Source organism: Rhipicephalus microplus, unplaced genomic scaffold (genome assembly GCF_043290135.1).
Source record: "Rhipicephalus microplus isolate Deutch F79 unplaced genomic scaffold, USDA_Rmic scaffold_34, whole genome shotgun sequence".
In the NCBI taxonomy this organism is placed as follows: Eukaryota; Metazoa; Arthropoda; class Arachnida; order Ixodida; family Ixodidae; genus Rhipicephalus; species Rhipicephalus microplus.
Window position 1 is genome coordinate 615,353 of NW_027464607.1, and position 19,105 is coordinate 634,457.

Genomic DNA, 19,105 nt, shown 5'->3' on the forward strand with positions numbered 1-19,105 from the left:
TATAGTATGAATGTGGTCGATTGTTGAGTAGCCTGTTCGAAATCCGGCTTGTTCCTTTGGTTGATTGAATTCTAATGCTTTCTTAACTCTGTTAGCAATTACCTTTGTAAATAGCTTGTATATTATGGAGATTAAGCTGATCGGCCTGTAATTCTTCAAGTCCTTGTCATCTCCTTTCTTATGTATTAAGATGATGTTAGCATTCTTCCAAAACTCTGGTACTCTTCCCGTCAGGAGACACCTCGTAAACAGGGTGGCTAGTTTTTCTAACACAATCTGTCCTCCATTTTTCAGCAGATCTGATGTTACCTGATCCTCACCAGCAGCTTTGCCTCTTTGCATGCTCTCCAAAGCTTTTCTGACTTCTTCTATCATTACTGGTGGGGTGTCATCTGGGTTACTGCTAGTTCTTATAGAATTAAGGTCATGGTTGTCCCTGCTACTGCACAGATCTCTGTAAAACTCCTCTGCTATTTTACCTATCCTATCCATATTGGCAGTTATTTTGCTTTCTTTGTCCCTCAATGCATACATTCGATTTTTGCCTATCCCAAGTTTCCTCTCCACTGCTTTGACGCTTCCCAATTTCTTCAGAGCGTGTTCAATTCGCTCCATGTGATATTTTCTTGCATCGGACACCTTACGCTTATTAATCAGCTTCGAAAGCTCTACCAGCTCTATTTTGTCTATTGTACTTGAGGCTTTTATTCTTTGACGCTTCTTATTGAGATTCTTCATTTCCTGGGACAGCTTGCCAGTGTACTGTCTAACTATCACACCTACAACTTACACTGCAAACTCCGTAATGATACTCTTCAGATTATCTTTAATTCCGTCAATGCTAAGGCTGATTTCCTAAATAAGAGTTGAGTACATATTCTGAAGCAAGACTCTGAATTCCTGTACTTTCCCTCTCAGTGCTAGCTCGTTGATTGGCTTTTTGTGTATCGGTTTCTGTTGTTCCTTCGTCAAGTGTAGTCGAATTCGAAACCGTACCATTCTATGGTCACTGCATCATACCTTCCCAACCACTTCCACATCCTGCACGATACCTGGGTGTGCACTCATTATAAAGTCTATTTTGTTCTGATTGTCATCATAAGGGCTCCTGCATGTCCACTTACGGTTTCTTCGTTTTCGGTAGAAGGTATTCAATATCCGTAAATGATTGCATTTTGCGAATTCTACTAGTAGCTCTCTTCTGGCATTTCTAGTACCTATGCCATAATCTCGTGCTGCCTGATCTCCAGCCTGCTTCCTCCCTACCCTTGCATTAAAGTCTCCCATCAGTATAGTATACTGTGTTTTCACCTTACTCATTGCCGATTCCACGTCTTCATAGAAGCTTTCAACTGAAGCGTCAACATGGCTGGATGTAGGCACGTAAGCCTGTACCACCTTCATCTCGTATCTCATATTTTATTTTATTTATCTATTTAGTACATACTGTCAATCCCTTTAGGTATTATTGCAGGAAAAACACAAGCTATAAATATATAAGGAAAAGGACAAATGAAAAAATAATGTGAAATAACATAACTGTTTTTTCTTCTTTTTTCCCCTTTTGTGCGTGAAAGTTAAGACAAATATGAAAATTCACATATGCCACACATTTATACACAACTGTGAAATCTGTTACACTGACACATCATATCATATCAATATAATTGTGATTATACAATCATAGTCACACATTAGTATGTAAGCTTTAACAAAAAAAAAATACAAAAAACATACATTCTAAGCACAGGTAGTGAAATGTGGGTAGCGGGATAAATACTAATGGTAATAGACATCACTAAGGAAAAGCACGAAATATTTGTAGTTTTATCTTTGTGCATCATGTAAGTAATTTTCAAGTAGTGATAAAAAGGTAGTTATTGAGGTGGTATTGGTAATAGTGGAAGGTAAGTCATTCCACTGTCGTATGGCTAGTGGAAAGAAAGAGTATTTAAACAATTTGTATGAAAGCAATATTTATTTAGGGTGTATGAGTGCTTTAGTTGAGTTATTCTTGTGTCTGAAATAGAGATGTACTTAGAACTATTAACATTTAAGTTATGAATTAATTGATGAAGCAGTTTCAATCGAGTGAGCGCAGCGCGGTTTTCAGTAGCGATTAATCCAGCTGATTTGATTAAGCACTCGGAGAGTCTGAGAGTGGATATTTATTGAAGATGAACCTTACTGCTCTTTTTGCACTACCTCTATAATGGTGATTAATCTATTAGTCGATGGAAACCATGCCGGGGTAGCATATTCTAATACTGATCTAACGAGTGTATTATAAGCTAGTAATTTAGTCTCGCAGGGTGCTTGACGAAGGTGTCGCTTAAGAAAAAAGAGCCGCTTAAGCGCTGTTGAAGTAATGTTGTTCACATGGCTATCCCATCTAAGGTCAGATGTTATTGATAGTCCAGGGTACTTGCCCTGTGGGACTATTGTTACCCGGTCATCGTTTATGGCATAAGAAAATTCCTGTACATGTTGTTTTCTTGTTATTTGCAAAAGAACTGTTTTTTTTTACATTAAGGCTCATTTTCCACTCAGCACACTGTGTGGAAACTGTCATCAGTGCATTATTTAGTGTTACATGGTCGACTGGAGAAGTAATTTCTTTGTAGAGTATACAGTCATCAACAAAAAGTCTTATGTTGACGGAGATGTCGGTGGGTAAGTCATTGATAAAGATAAAAAATAGTGCAGGAGCCAAAACGCTACCTTGCGAAACTCCAGAGGTGACATGAATAAGTTTAGAACTGGTGTGGGTAATTTGTACAAATTGTGTCCAGTTGAATAGGTAGTTTTTTATCCATCCACTAACGGGCCCCTTGCCTAATACGTGTTCAAATTTTAGCATTAGTTTTTGGTGTGATATGTTATTTGTGGGATGAGTTTAATTACGATACGTACCACCTTTCAGTAATGCTGTAGTAGTCCTCTATGTTGCCAGCTATGTTTCTGTGAATTAGAAACCCTACTCCCAGTTCTCTTCTGTCAGCCAAGCCCTGATGATAGCAAAGGACGTGCCCATTCTGTAGCACCGTATAGGCCTCATCTGTCCTCCTAACCTCACTGAGCTCTATTATATCCCATTTAACAACCTCTAGTTCCTCAAATAGTACAGCTAGACTTGCTTCACTGAATAAGGTTCTAGCATTTAAACGTTGCCAAGTTCAGGTTCCCATGGCCGCCTGTCCGTATCCAAACGTTCTTAGCACCCTCTGCTGCGTTGCAGATCTGACCGCTACCGTGGTTAGTTGCTTCGAAGCTGCTGGGGACTGAGGGCTGCGAGTTAATTGACGTATGCATGTGGGACGTAGTGGCCTGACAGTGCACCAGCCAGGGTGGCCAATCGTTCTCTGGTTAGGGAGTGCGTTAGCGGTGATGGTCACCGGTGAGGCCGCACCCCAGGCCTCTTATTGTAGTTTCATCACCACGCAGATTTTTTTTTATCCGGTTGGGAACTGCGCAACACCGCGATTCGAACCACGGACCTTTCGCAAGCGAGGCGGATGCTCTAAACACTACGCCATCACCGCTTTTTTGTTTGATATATCAAGTTCTTAATGATGCTCCTACTGAATAAAAGTGGATTTCCTTGGCTTCCTCTCACCTTAGGTTCACACCTTCCTTACTCCCACTCTTTTTGCCTTCTTTCACCTCAAGACGGAATCGGGCTTGTCTACAGCGGTAAAACGCTGTGCCTATGAATGCTGTTCTTGTCCGTAGCTGCTACTTTACACTAGCTACAAGCTTCCATGCTTCAGTTACAGCACGAGAAGCTAGCAAGCGGTGTGACTATACTGGGCATCATTATGGCATTGTTCCTTGCATACCTTGTTGTAGGATATGTGCACAAAGATCAGACACAGACAGAAAGTGCGCAAAGCGACACTTAAGTTAATCTATAGAAGACAAAAAGCAATTTACTGCATCGGATTTTTTTGACATGAGGTGTGCATAAGTTTGTTCGGATTCTCTTCTGAACCCCTTTCCCTGCAAAGTCTGAACACGCTAAGTAGCTGTTTCAAGAACAGTTAAACCAGTTGATAGCCCAGAGGTCACATTTTTTAGCACAAGCGGGAAAAAGAAAGAACTGGCTGAGAAAGGCCAGGTGCTAAACATCAACTGGCTTTATTTCGAAAAAACCACAGAAAAGACACATCAACTAAAGCACATGCGCGCAGCTGCAGCATAGCTAATAAAGCATCGATCTGAAAAATCTTAACTCATTGCCAAACAAATTAATGTTTCTATCATTAACACACTCTTTGCCTTTGCTCTTGATGTGGAAAGCTTCCAGCAAATCCCTAATAGACTCAGTGCTCTAAAAGATGTACTTGCTGCTGTTTAAGGTTGTATTGATAAAACAGTGTGGTCCAATTTCAGAATTCTTCAGGGATGTCTGTGCTCAATTTTATGAATTTATTGAAGTGTTACTCAAGATCAATGTTTGTATCTTTTAAAGTAAAATTTTATGTACGACGCCAAGGTGTTTGCATCACTTCACATGTCACTGCGTGGCAGAAGTCGCCATCGCGCTAGTCGCTGCAGACCTTGCCACATGCGTCATTATCGTCGACTCGAGAGGGGCCTGGAGCATCACAATCTTGAAAGTAGCGATTACACCGGGGCCCCCGCATCCCGTAGAACCATATGGGCTCCTGCTCATGTGCGCCTCGAAGGCAACGAAATGGCCGACGACGACGCCCGCACGCTCACTCTCCGGGCAATGCCTTTCGAGCCTTCCAATATGAATCCAGAACCCAATCCGTCCTCTACTTTTCGAGAGATTATTCAATTTTACCGATTCAGCCATGCAATTTATCCTAACCCCTGTAAGGGCCTTACTAAGGCAGAGAAGCACATACTCCTGCACTTTTACATCAATACACTGCTGTGCCCGACAGTACTAAAACACTTGGATTCTGCCTAAACAGAAAAATGCCCACACTGTGCGGAGACATCTTCGGACGTTTTCTACATGGTGTTGGCATGCCTGTCAGCTCCAAACCTGGCGAGCCAAAAGACCCTGGTCAACCGAGCTCAAGTTGCGGCAGTCGGGATCTTGTACTGAGGAGCCCACCGAGTGATTGTGAGGGGTGGTTCCTTCTGAGCCTCCTCAAACTTACTCAAATTGCAGCATCAATAAAAATTTTTCAAGCAAGCAAGCAAGTAAGCTGAAGATAAGCAATTCACTAGCGTTTATTGCATTTTGCAATAAACGCTGTTGCATTTGCATTTTCAGATGGGGCCAGCATCTCTTTTGTAACCCTCTTTTGTAAAACCCCCCTTTTGTAAAATGAAATTGCTTGGCAATCTCACTATTGGCGTGCTCGTGATCAACAACGCTGCGTGTCGCAATTTCGCTGCTCTGGCCACTGTTCACTAGTGCTAATCTTTTTCCATTGAGACTTTGTTTAGAAATGCATTTAGATTTAGACAACGTAAAGTGCGAACAAACAGAGTATGTCAAGGATGCATATCGAGCAAAAGATAACACTAGTAAATGTAAAACAAAAACAATCATGAAGAAAAGGAAGGCACAAACCGTATAATTATTAAGAAACAATGATTCAAAGTGTGAACAGCAAAAGAGACAGCACAGTCAATTGTAAAGTTTGCACATACTCAGGGGTGGAAGTGAACTTTAGTGTTTTGGAGCAGCTCAGGAAGTAGTAATAATGCCATTTTTGAGCAGGTTAGGAGCACCAAAAAATGTGTTTTGAAGCAGCTTTCTAGGGTCAAACATCATTGTCAATCAAAATTATTTCTTGTAAAAACAATTGCAATGGTTTTCACTAAACATTCAGTCCTAATAATCTAATAAGACTGACCACACACAATTGAGTGAATGAGTGTGACCACCCACATTGAGTGAATGAGTGTGACTGAAGTTTCAAAGAAACTGTCAGTCGTCACTTAGTATCAGATTGCGGCAGAAAAGCGCACATATGTATCATGTGCAGTCGATGATGTTCGTATTATCTCAGTCGCTGCGTATTCCAGACCCTATATTACTAGAGACCGGTAGTTTAGGCACAAAAAAACAAAGCTTTAGGCACCTATAACAAGCCCTAAATACTGTAATTTACACATATATGGGCATTTTAAACTATTGTTTAGGCATATAAAGGCACAATGTATAATTACTTAAGCAGAGTGTTTCAGGACAAATCTTCGACTTCTAACAAACACAACAGGCAGGTCTCGTGCTTTGGGAAAGAAGTTTATTTTAATGAAAAGAATTGAGAAAATAATAACCTGTTATGTTGCTGCCATCAGTCTAAGCAGTTTCACATAGCGCCACAGGATGGCACTTTTTATAAATTTCGTGATAAAACACTGTGGGCGTACACGAATCTAATTAGACTGCCTGAGCTCGAGTTTGCTAAGGCTCGTGACAAGTCGCCCCGGAAAAAGGAGACACAAACTCAAGAGTTGGTGGGATGAGGAAGTCAAGAGTACCATAGCAAAATGTCAGGAAGCCTTTAGGAAACACAGACATGCTAAGCGGTGGGGTCAACCACCAGATGATGTTGAAAGAAAATGGGATATCTTTCTAAGCTGTAGAAGGGAAGCACCCCTTCTTATCAATCAAAAGATTAGAAGAAAGGGGGCTCAGTGGCTGGCAGAAGTACATAAAAAGGATAGAAAAGCAGCTGCAAAATTTTGGAACCATCTAAACTCCCTAAGAAATGAGACAAGCGTAGAACAGACGTTTATAACTACAGCTCAAGGTGTTAAGCTGGAAGGGGACGAAGCTATTGAATATAGAAGAACAAGGATGATAAAAAAATTTCCACAAGGAAGTGCCTTGTGCACCTTAATAGACAAGGATAGAGCAAGTGGTGAAGTGGCTCCATTTTCAAAAAGAGAGTGGGAAAGGGCTGAGAAGAGGGTTCCTAGTAGTACATCAACAGGTCCTGACGGCATACCAATTATGCTGATAAAGGACTTGGGTCCCAAGTCTAAGCAGACTTTGAGAGAGATAGCGAGCAAAGCAATAATCGATTATAAAGTTCCTGATCAATGGATGGAAACTTAGCAGGATGAGCATGATCTAAAAAGGAAAGGGGGACAAAGCTGACATAAACAACTACCGTCCTATAACAGTGACATCAGTGGTCTACAGGCTGGCGATGCAGATTATAAAGGAAGACTGCAGGCATTAATAAGAGGCGCAGGGGGAACTGCAGAATGGGTTTCGGAAACACACTAGGTTGGAAGACAATAGGTTCTCACTGACGCAGTGCATCGAAATAGCAGAAAAGGAACACAGGCCCCTGTGGCTAGCATTTTTGGATATCAAGGGAGCGTGTGATAGCATGGTTCAAGAGGACTTGTGGGGAATACTGCACACACTAGGTGTGGAAGATGGAGTCACTAATCTTTTAAAGGATATCTATAAAGATAACAAGGCAGTTATAAAGAGGGAAAAACAGGTATCTAAGCCCACAGAGGTGAAACAGGGACTTAGGCAGCTGTGTCCTCTGTCACCCTTATTATTCATGACGTACCTTATTATTCATGAGGTCTGCAGCTAGTTGTACATGAGGAATGTCGATATAAAATGGAGGTAGCGAACCAGAAAATTGAAGGGTAAATACTTGGAAAACAGCAGGGGGCGAAAACAAAAAGAACTCTTGGTTAACAAGAAGGTGAGGGAAAGGAAGACCGGCATGTCAAGAATAGGCATGATTAAGAAGTCAGCACTGGAGATCTATTGAACTTTTAAGCAGGATATTGCCATGGAAAGGATCTATGATGATTCTCGGGGTAGTTCTCTGCCGTTTGAGGCTAGGACGGAAGTATTGCGAACCAGGACTTATCGGGCCAAATACGAAGGGGTAGACACGGTATGCAGTGCGTGTGGAGAGGAGAAGGAAACTGCCGAACACGTGATAATGTTCTGTAAAGGGCTTCACCCTATAGTTCAGGATGATGGCGCAGAGCTTTCAAAGCACTGGGGTTTAGGTACAGCGAGGGCAAAATAGACTTTAAGCGGGTAGAAATAACTAGAAGGAGGTTATCTGATTGGTGGCTACAATCAAGGCACGAGTGAAAATTAAATCCTTCACTGCAAAGTGGCAGTGCTTAACTTCCCCGTTTAAAGGGAAAAAAAAGACAAGTCTAGTTTTTGAGGCACAAATGCCTGCGGGAAGTCTTAGGGGAAATACAATCATTGTTCACTAAGTGAAAATGTCTTCCCTAATTTTTTTTCCTTTCTTAGCCAGCACCTCTTTTCAGCATGCCCATTTTTCACCGTAAACATGGTGTCCATAATGTAGTAGCAGCTAGAATTCTAGCAACCCTATCACTATGAGACAAGTTGCCGTGGAGTATGGAAACTGTGCTTTATTAGCTAACACCATCGTCCAGGAGAGCCAAAACTCATGCGCTGTTCACACAAAACACAAAAGAGAGAGAAACAGAACCGACCAACTTGAATGTGGAGATCCCTACTGCCAGAGTGATAGGAACTCACATTCCTTCAGCACCAATGAAAGGGATGCAGTGCTGACTCAATCATGATATGCCACAACATAGCAGAGTTGCTAGTCTAGTCATTTTATGTGTCGTTTCTTTTCTTTGTCATATTATTGTCTGGTTTATGCTTTCCCAGGGAGAAACTTGTCAATCAATATGCATAATGAGCACCAAACAAGATTAAATGTGTGAACGTTTGCTTATCATCACAATGACAGCAACTCAAGACTGTCTGTACATTCAATACAAATTCATAGTCACCTTTATGTTGTGCAATACACAGCTGTGCCAGTGATCTACCTTCCCAGAGGCTCATGAAAATATCACTTAAAAAATCATTTTGTTCGGCGAGTTCGTACGTGATTTTCAAGCATGACAAAAAAAAATGCAATCACAAGAGAGAACATGGGACAGAGCACCACGAACAACATTTATTTGCAGAAATACACGAAGCACGTGCCAAACAAAGGGACACGCCATCTGGTTGCGAGCAGTCTGTTGTTGAGAGCAGTGAGCGGATAGAATTGAAAGCATTAAGAAATACTTTCGACAGCAGACAGCTGATCACCAGACAACGAAAACGACAATGGTCCTACATTGTTCATTTTATTTAAAGGGAACACATGAGCCTGTGGCCTGTGTTTTATTTTGTGGCAGTTGCCAACAGCACCATTCACTGACAGCTAAAGAAAGCGAGTATGCTTTTGGTAGAGTGTACTAGAATGGAGGAGTGTGTCCACATGAGACCCCACACTAAGGCGTATTTTCTAAAAATCCAGGTGGGGCCGCCGTTTCCTTTGCCTGAAGGTTATCATGGTTACCTTTGATGTTGCCATGGTTACAGCCGCACGCGGTCGCCAGTGGCAGCGGCTTTGCCGTCGCGCATCGTTCGCGTCTCAAGCCTATCCCGCAATATTGCAGCAGCACTTGTAGAAAGCCATGGACGACGTCACACCTACCACATCTCGGGAATAATTCAGCTAATCTACACTACACTAACACCCTGTTCATGGCTAATAGCAGCAGGGCTAGCTTGACTGTGTTCGATTTTGTTTAGTTTTTTTAACAAGGTTGAAAGTAGCTAACGAAGTAATGGTAAAAACAATGCATTAGCAGCCCCGCATCGAGCACACAATGCCAAGTCGAGCACACAGCTCGGTGCTCTCACAGTCACCACAGACGCTGCCGGCCACTGCTCACCGGCCCAACAGCTTGGATTAGCCAGAGCTTCAGGTGAAGGCGACTGCCGCACCACCACGAATTTTCAGTGCTTTATGCATCTATCGCATCGCTTGCCACCCGCTCTAGTGTTCGAAGCGCAGGCCACACACTTAAGTGTTCTGTTTCATAAAAAAGGACAGTGTATATATACATATATGTCCTTCTCAGTGTGTGCACATCAAACATGTTCACACCAATGGGTGTTCAGATAATGCATGCTCTATGTCCTGCATGCTCCATGTCCTGCATGCTCCATGTCCTGCATCCTCTCCTGTGATCACCTGCCACGGTGGTCAAGTGGTTAAAGGGGATCTCCGGGGGTTTTTTCTATATTCACCGATTTCAATCAAACTTTGAACATGTGTTCGTGTTGGTACCGTGGTGACAAGTGCCAAATTATACAACCTTAAGTCATTTACTTTTTAGAAAACAAATTTTAAAACTTGTAGCTGATTTTGGAATCACACTTGTAAACGCTGGCCACCCTGTGTATATGACACCAGGGCCTACTATTTTTTCAAAAACCCCGCTTTTCTCAGCAGACGGATGCAGCGCACGCATTATTGAGCGAGGTGACGACAACTCAAGATCAGTTAAATTTTGTCAGCTCCATCGCCAACTTGCTTTTTGTGCATCAAAAGATTGAGGCACCTGAGCTATGTTTACACAATAGCCAGCCGTGGCGGGGTGTAGCGGATCTCATGACGACATCGGTGACAGTATCTTGTGACGTCATTGGATACCCACCATGGACGACAGAGCCACTCCCTGTTTCGGTTTCTGTCTTGACTCATCATTTTTTGCTTAATTAAAATTATTAGCAAGTGTCTGGGCAATATGAACCACCTTAACTTTTTCAGGACTGTCAATACTATTAGAAAACAGGATTATCTCAGTATGGATGAAAACCCCTTTAAAGCACTACTGCGCTGACCTGAAGGTCACAGAATCGAATCCCGGCCGCATTTTCGATGGAGATGCAAATGCTTGAGGCCTGCGTGCTTAGACTTAGGTGCTCGGTAAGAAACCCCAGGTGGTCAAAATTTCCGGAGCCCTCCACTACAGCGCCTCTCTTAATCGAGATGCAAATGCTTGAGGCCTGCGTGCTTAGACTTAGGTGCTCGGTAAGGAACCCCAGGTGGTCAAAATTTCCGGAGCCCTCCACTACAGCGCCTCTCTTAATCATATGGTGGTTTTGGCGCATTAAACTCCTACAATAATTATTATTTTCCAGTGATTGTATTCTTCTGCGTCTTTAAATGAATTATGCAAATATCAGTCTGGCTTTAGTTCTAGCCGAAACTTTGGTTCACGTAGAGTTTCTGGCACAACACCCTGCCATGCAATTCGGCGCCTCTGTCTAATCCTAGTCTCAATCCTTCATGCCTAATCCTTCATGCACAGGGCGCATGAAGGTAAACATTTGACATAACTCTGCCTGCTTGAGAACTGAGAAACAACTCCAACCAAAGTATTGTTGAAGTTTAGGAAACTGCCCAGTTCCTTCCTCGGGAAACTGTGGCCATGACCACCACGCAAGCGAGTACAAGAAGCCACTCATAAACCTCTTTGGCACCACCAACACTTGTGGTGCCAAGTTCAGGCTGATCATCATCATCATCAGCCTGACTACGTCCATTGCAGGACAAAGACCTCTCTCATGTTCTGCTAGTTAACTCGGTCTTGTGCTTGCTGCTGCCGATTTATACCCATTAACTTCTTAATCTCATCTGCCCACCTAACCTTCTGTCTCCCCCTAACTCGCTTGTCTTCTCTGGGAATCGCAGTTAGTTACCCTTAATGACTAGCAGTTATCCTGTCCATGCGCTACATGCCCGGCCCATGTCCATTTCCTATTTGATTTCAACAATGATATCCTTAACCCCCGTTTGTTCCCTAATCCACTCTGCTCTCTTCTTGTCTCTTAAGGTTACACCTACCATTTTCCTGTTCATTGCTCGCTGCGTCATCCTCAATTTAAGGTGAACCCTCTTTGTAAGTTTCCAGGTTCCTGCTCCGTAACTAAATATCGACAAGATACAGCTGTTAGTACAAACCTTTCTCTTGAGGGATAGTGGCAATCTACCTGTCATGATTTGAGAGTGCTTGCCAAATGTGCTCCACCCCATTCTTATTCTTCTAGTTACTTCAATCTCGTGGTTCGGCTCCGCGGTTACTACCTGCCCTAAGTAGACATAGTCTTTTGCAACTTGAAGTACACTATTATCTATCTCGAAGCGCTGCTCTCTTCCGAGGTTGTTGTACATTACTTTCGTTTTCTGCAGAATAATTTTAAGTTCCATCTTTCTGCTCTTCTTGTCTAACTCCGTAATCATGAGTTGCAGTTCGTCCCCTGAGTTACTAGCAATGCAATGTCATCGGCGAAGCGCAGGTTACTAAGGTACTCTCCATTAACTCTTATCCCTAACTGTTCCTATTCTAGGCCTCTGAAAACCTCCTGTAAGCACGCGGTAAATAGCATTGGGGGAGATTGTATCCCCCTGCCTTATGCCCTTCTTGATTGGTATTCTGTTGCTTTCTTTATGAAGCACTATGTTGGCAGTTGATACCCTGTAGATTTCTTCCAGGATGTTCATGTATACTTCATCGACGCCCTGATTCCACAGTGTCTGCATGACTGCTGATATTTTGGCTGAATCAAACGCCTTCTCGTAGTCAATGAAGGCTATTATAGTGGTTGGCTGTATTCTGAGCATTCCTCTATTACCTGATCTATAGTATGAATGTGGTCGATTGTTGAGTAGCCCATTCAAAATCCTGCTTGATCCTTTGGTTGATTGAATTCTACTGTTTTCTTAACTCTGTTAGCAATTACCTTTGTAGATTGCTTGTATACTACGGGAGAGCAAGCTGATCGGCTTGTAATTATTCAAGTCCTTGTCATCTCCTTATTTATGTATTAAGATGATGTTAGTATTCTTCCGAAACTCTGGTACTCTTCCCTTCAGGAGGCACCTTGTAAATAGGGTGGCTAGTTTTTCTAACACAATCTGTCCTCCATCTTTCAGCAGATCTGATGTTACCTGGTCCTCACCCGCAGGTGAGGATTTCTTATAGGTAGGCTGATTTCAAAGAAGGCTAGTTCAATTTGGGCAATGTGGGCACGACAGAGGCGCCGAGAGCATGATTCTCAGGAACCCCTTCTTGCTTGTTATTCAGGTGCTGCTTCATGTTCGTGCCATCTGCGCATCGGTGTTTCCTTGTACCGAGACGCAACCAGCAAGATATGCTGCCTGGAGCACGTATCCGCCCGTGTACGAGATCGACACCAATTCTTCAAGCCTGCGCACTACTACTCCGTCCCTGGCGGCGCATCGAGTACCACTATCAGCCACGTCATCGACACCAACGGATATAAGAAGAAGCGCTCGGCCGGCACCGACCAGTGGGCACGACAGAGGCGCCGAGAGCATGATTCTCAGGAACCCCTTCTTGTTTGTTATTCAGGTGCTGCTTCATGTTCGTGCCATCTACGCATCGGCGTTCCCTTGTACCGAGACGCAAGCAGCAAGATATGCTGCCTGGAGCACGTATCCGCCCGTGTACGAGATCGACACCAATTCTTCAAGCCTGCGCACTACTACTCCGTCCCTGGCGGCGCATCGAGTACCACTATCAGCCACGTCATCGACACCAACGGATATAAGAAGAAGCGCTCGGCCGGCACCGACCAGTGGGCACGACAGAGGCGCCGAGAGCATGATTCTCAGGAACCCCTTCTTGTTTGTTATTCAGGTGCTGCTTCATGTTCGTGCCATCTGCGCATCGGCGTTCCCTTGTACCGAGACGCAACCAGCAAGATATGCTGCCTGGAGCACGTATCCGCCCGTGTACGGGATCGACACCAATTCTTCAAGCCTGCGCACTACTACTCCGTCCCTGGCGGCGCATCGAGTACCACCATCAGCCACGTCATCGACACCAACGGATATAAGAAGAAGCGCTCGGTCGGCACCGACCAGTGGGCACGACAGAGGCGCCGAGAGCATGATTCTCAGGAACCCCTTCTTGCTTGTTATTCAGGTGAGAGACTACCGTCCGGAGCTTGAATATCGTGGTGATGATGTATGCCTAGTGCTTCTGCTGTGCCCACGGCCGCTACTACTTGTTCTTTCTGCAGTGTATGACTGTTTTGTAGACCTGCTACCTCATTGTGGGGACGTTGAGTCGAACCCTGGCCCCACAGAAGCTATGTTTCAGAAGATTTTAGATGAAATTCGTCTACTCAAAGAAAGTTCAGGTACCGCCACACAACGCTTGAGTGAAACTTGTGATAAGCTCTCAGCAATTGAGAGAAAGCTAGATGAACTATCTGGCACCGTAACAAGTTACACCACTAAAGTAGACAAACTACAACAACAAGTGGACAGCCTCGTTTATAAAATCGACGACTTGGAAAACCGCAGTCGGAGGGGTAATTTGATAGTGTACGGTATCAAAGAGATGAAGGATGAAAAGGTGGAGTTGCTAGAGCAGATAGTATCGAGCAACATTCTTGGTGAAATACTAAATGTGAAGAACGTCGGAATAGAATGTATTCACAGGATAGGTAGAAAAAAGGAAAAGAAATGTAGACCAGTAATTTTCAAGCTGGTGAACGGTAGAGACAAGGCGAGGATACTAAAAAACTGTAAAAACTTGAAAGACACGGAATATGGCATATCAGAAGACTTTTCGTCTCGCGTCCGGGCTGTCCGGAAAAAACTTTGGGATAGCACTGCTGAACTAAGAAAGAAGGGGATAAAAGTGACGCAGTCGTTCGACAAGATCAAAGTCGATGGTAAGCTTTTTGTGTGGGACGACACTCTTGGAGCGAGAGTCCCTTTCGCTCCGCAGTGACGATTGCCACCAAACCACGACCGAGCTGATAGCAAGGGAAAGAGCGACTCTGATGTGCCTTCGCTCCCGAATTGCAAACCCTTTTCTGTTTTGAATATAAATGCACGAAGTATTTTAAACAAGTCTGATGATCTGGAAAGCGTTCTCACCGTATACGATCCCGACGTCACGGCTGTAACAGAAACGTGGCTAAGTGACGAAATTCCAGACTCGGTAGCGATACCGAGCTCCCACGAAATCTATCGCTGTGACCGGGCTTCAAAAGGTGGGGGTGTGGCACTAATAATAAAAAAAGGCCTGGACTATACCCCCCTTCCCCAACACAAAAACATTGAAATGGCTTGCATTGTTCTGCACCATCCGCAACTCAACATCTTTATCGGTGTATTTTACAGACCACCAAATTCCAACATTACAGTACTTGAAGCATTTGCAGATTATGTAGGCGTGTATGCCAAGCGCTACACGCATATGGTACTCTGCGGTGATTTTAATCTGCCCCGAATTGACTGGGATTTGATGCGTGCCGTTCCTACCTGCGATCATTCCGAACTACTGCTTGATGTTGTTCTTTCTTGTAAATTAGGCCAAATTATGCATGAACCTACTCGTGTTTCGACAAACTCAAGGTCACTACTTGACCTTGTCTTTCTTTCTGAATCCGTTCAACGGCTCGGTTTTGATGTCAATGTTCTGCCCGGGTTTGCAGATCACGAAATAGTACAGTTTAAAAGTCATATGTTGCCCTCAACTTCGCGGGCAATCATCAAGCCATTTAGAGATTTTAACAGTGCTGATAATGAAAGTATTTTGGACTTCCTCGAACTAGATTTCGACACCTTTAAGAGCAAATACAATAACGGGTATCTCGACGTAAACGGATTATGGTTGCACTTCAAGACGGCCGTGCATACTTGTATTAACAAATATGTCCCACAAAAACAAAGAAAGATTAACCGCCAAAGCCCGTGGATTACGCGTTACATAATTCACTTAAAACGTCGTGTTAAGCGTCTCTCCCGAGCGCCCAAAACGCCTAACGTGTTACCTTCCCTAAGGGCTGACCTACGGAAAAAAATCAAAGAATCAAAGTATCACTTTTTTAATGTTAAGATGCACGGCTTTCTTGTCACCAACCCTAAGAAGTTCCGTACTCACATCACCCAAAAGAAAGACCCAGTCGGCAAAATTAAAATAAACGACAGGGAAGTGTCCGATGCCTGCTCGATAGCAAGGGCTTTTAATGCTTTTTTCTCGTTTGTATTTGTACGTGCAACCCAGTGCTGCACTAATTTCAATTTTCCTGGCTTTGACATTCCCGATATAACTATTACCGAGCCGGGAATATTTTCGGCTTTGCTCAACCTTGACCCTAAAAAGTCCGCAGGTCCCGACAGAATACCAAATGCATTCCTTTACCGGTATGCGGAGTGGTGCTCAAAATACCTTTACATTATATTTAACGAAAGTCTACTAAGCGGTGTGGTTCCAGACGATTGGAAAACTGCAAAAGTTACTCCTGTGCATAAATCCGGCGATGAACTTTCTGTAAAAAACTACCGCCCCATATCCCTTTTGTGTACAGCCAGTAAAGTTTTGGAGCACTTTATATTTAAACACCTAGTAACGTATCTTGAGAGCAACATGTTTTTTACGAGCAATCAACATGGTTTTCGGCGTGGATTTTCCACGGTTACACAACTAATAGACACGACTAACAACATCTCAAAAGTTTTAGATAAGGGGGGGCAAATTGACGCTATATTCTTGGATTTCGAAAAAGCTTTCGATCGAGTACCCCATAGCAACCTGATGTTAAAAATTCGAAACTTGGTCAAAAATGAGAAAATAACTCAGTGGTTGGACTCCTACTTATCAAGCCGGTATCAGTACGTTCAGATAGGTGACTCTGCCTCTCACTTGTCATCAGTTGGTTTCTGGAGTCCCACAGGGCTCCGTCTTAGGTCCGTTGCTTTTCATTATCTATTTAAACGAGTTACAGTTCGACTGTCCGGTGCGTTTCCGTTTCTTTGCCGATGACTGCGTTGTTTATCTCCTATACTTAACAGCTGTTAGTAATTGGTGTGCCGATTGGAACATGAGCCTCAACACAACAAAGTGCCGCCAAATGACAATAACGTGCAAAAAGTTTCCATTTCAATATGCTTATCAAATTAACAATGTTGAATTAGAGGTTGTTAACGAGTTCAAATATTTGGGTGTAACCATGACATCAAACCTCACCTGGAACAAACACATACAAAATATTACATCATCAGCACTGCGCAGACTTTGGCTTCTAAGACACCGACTTCAGCACTGTACAAGCAGAACGAAGACCGTTGCGTACACCACGCTGGTCCGCCCCTTGCTCGAATATGCAGACGTTGTTTGGGACCCACACACAAAGACGGATTCAGCGATGCTCGAACGAGTACAAAAGAAAGCGCTGCGATTTATTCACAATGCATACAGCAGGCGAGTATCCGTGACAGAACTGCGCAGGCGTTCTGACCTACCAACACTAGAGTCCCGCCGTAAATTACATCGACTTAAAATATTACACAGCATAGTCAATGGTTATTCAAAGCTTGACTTCAATACTTGTCTCGAATTCGACATGTCAGGCTCCACCCGGAACAAGCACAACAAAACAATCCTAATGCCTTTCACGAGAACAAACGCTCACCGTCTATCCTTTTTCCCGAGAACGATAGCAGAATGGAACACTTTGCCACGCGACGTTACTAACTTAACTAATCAAAATGCTTTTTCAACGGCTATTCAAAATTGTGTATGATTGGAAGTGCTGGTCTTGTTCCCCTGTTCTATTGAACTAACGTATTTCACGTGTTATCTTGCTATCATGCCACAACGCACACTGCTTGTCTTTTTTTTGTTTGTTTGTGCAATATTTTTTATCTTTACATGGCAACATCCGATTAATTTTTTTTTTCACGCTTCCTGGTCAATGCGCGTAGTGTACTTTGTGTGTTTTGCATTAGACTAGCATTGCCGGTTTTATTGTATATTCATGTAGCTATTTGTAACGAGAATTACTGCTGCTTTGCGAATCGTGGGCCGTATTACTGATTGCGTGCGCTTGTGTGTCGTGACAATCTGTAAGCTTACTGCATTATTGCTTCCCTGTGTACCGCGGACCGTGTTACTGGTCGCGTGTAAACTTTGTGTTCAAACTCTGCACTGTACCACTCCTGCCCTGGCTGCCAAAGGGTGGCTGGCAGTATTGAATAAATAAATAAATAAATAAATAAATAAATAAATAAAATAAATAAAAAATTTTGATGGCCCCTGCTTCTTTATGTGTTTTTGATGTTAAAGCTTTAGTTATTGTGCAATCATCTTTCTCGGTATGTTTTTAATGAAAGTGCCTTGTGGTGCTGTAATCTGTACTTTATCTATTGCTTTTTTGAGCTACGAAAGTGACTTGGCATGCAGCCTTGATGTTGTGTTTCTAATGAGATCTTGGCACTTCTGCTATCAGGTGGAAGGCTGACGAATATTATTGCCCTAGCTAGTCGCTGTTGTAAAAATGTTTTGATGTCTGCTCTAGAAACCTCAATTTATGTTGAGTGCATATCCTGTTTGCCTCTTGTCTATGTCTTCGTTTCATAGCGCTCGTCTGTTTTGCATCCTAGATGTTACTCAGCGAGTGGCTTAGGTCAAGATGTCATGAAGAAACATGAGGACAAAAGTGTGCTCGACAGCTCATTTATATATATATATATATATATATAACGCCTGTGAAAGAAAGGCCGTTCCAGGCATGCTGCCCTTTGAATGAGCAGCAATAGCTTACTCCCCCACGAGTCATCTTGTACCAATACCGAAAATAACTAAATATAGGACCATGGTTGTTTAATTGGTTTTTGATGTAAGTCGAACTTTGCTTTCCTCAGTGACTTTGGCTTCATTGTCATGTGCAGGAGGCTACTTCGATGGTCCTTGGGTGGACCTGCAGGTGGCAAGCGGGAAGAGCTGTTTCGGCGGGACTACCTTGCATCGTACAATGTGTTGGCTGTCTCTCCGAGCCGCAGTTATTTTGCCCTTGGAGGAATCAAAGGGCACGTGGCCATCATCCGGTGTGGTATGCAATGACATTTGTATCATAACATCTGCCTTTACTTTAGGTAGTGTCATGATTTGACTCCTTGCAAAAGTTACGGCGTTTCGGTGGGAGTAAAAAGCACCTATATTTAGGCGCACATCAAAGAGCTCTATTGATCCTAACTATAGCACTACTCATCGTTTTTTGGTTCTGGCTCCATTGCATTTGGGGGTGTCACACCTGTGGATCAGTAATTGAAACTCTGGTTTGGTTCAATGTGTTTTTCCAGTATCTTTAATCCACTTTTCTGCTCCATTGTCTTGCCTCTTCAGTTCAAGGTAGCCCAGATAGTACCCAAAAAGACTATCAGCTTCCCTTCGAGGTTGTTGAGCTTGGCTTCTTGAAAGTTAGGTCGTGTCACTATTGCAGAAAATGTGCTTGGTATGACAGACACATCAGCGC

At 43.3% G+C, this 19,105-nt stretch overlaps 1 protein-coding gene across 12 annotated transcripts in view; it reads left to right on the forward strand.

The window, feature by feature from the left end:
* Nucleotides 1-19,105, forward strand: part of LOC119162985 (tRNA (34-2'-O)-methyltransferase regulator WDR6) — a 996,048-nt gene that overhangs the window by 336,388 nt on the left and 640,555 nt on the right. For all 12 annotated transcript variants that reach the window (XM_075884507.1, XM_075884515.1, XM_075884512.1 and 9 more), the window contains one exon: nt 18,522-18,682. In XM_075884507.1, the coding sequence (XP_075740622.1) occupies nt 18,522-18,682 (161 nt within the window). The remainder of the gene's footprint in view (nt 1-18,521; nt 18,683-19,105) is intronic.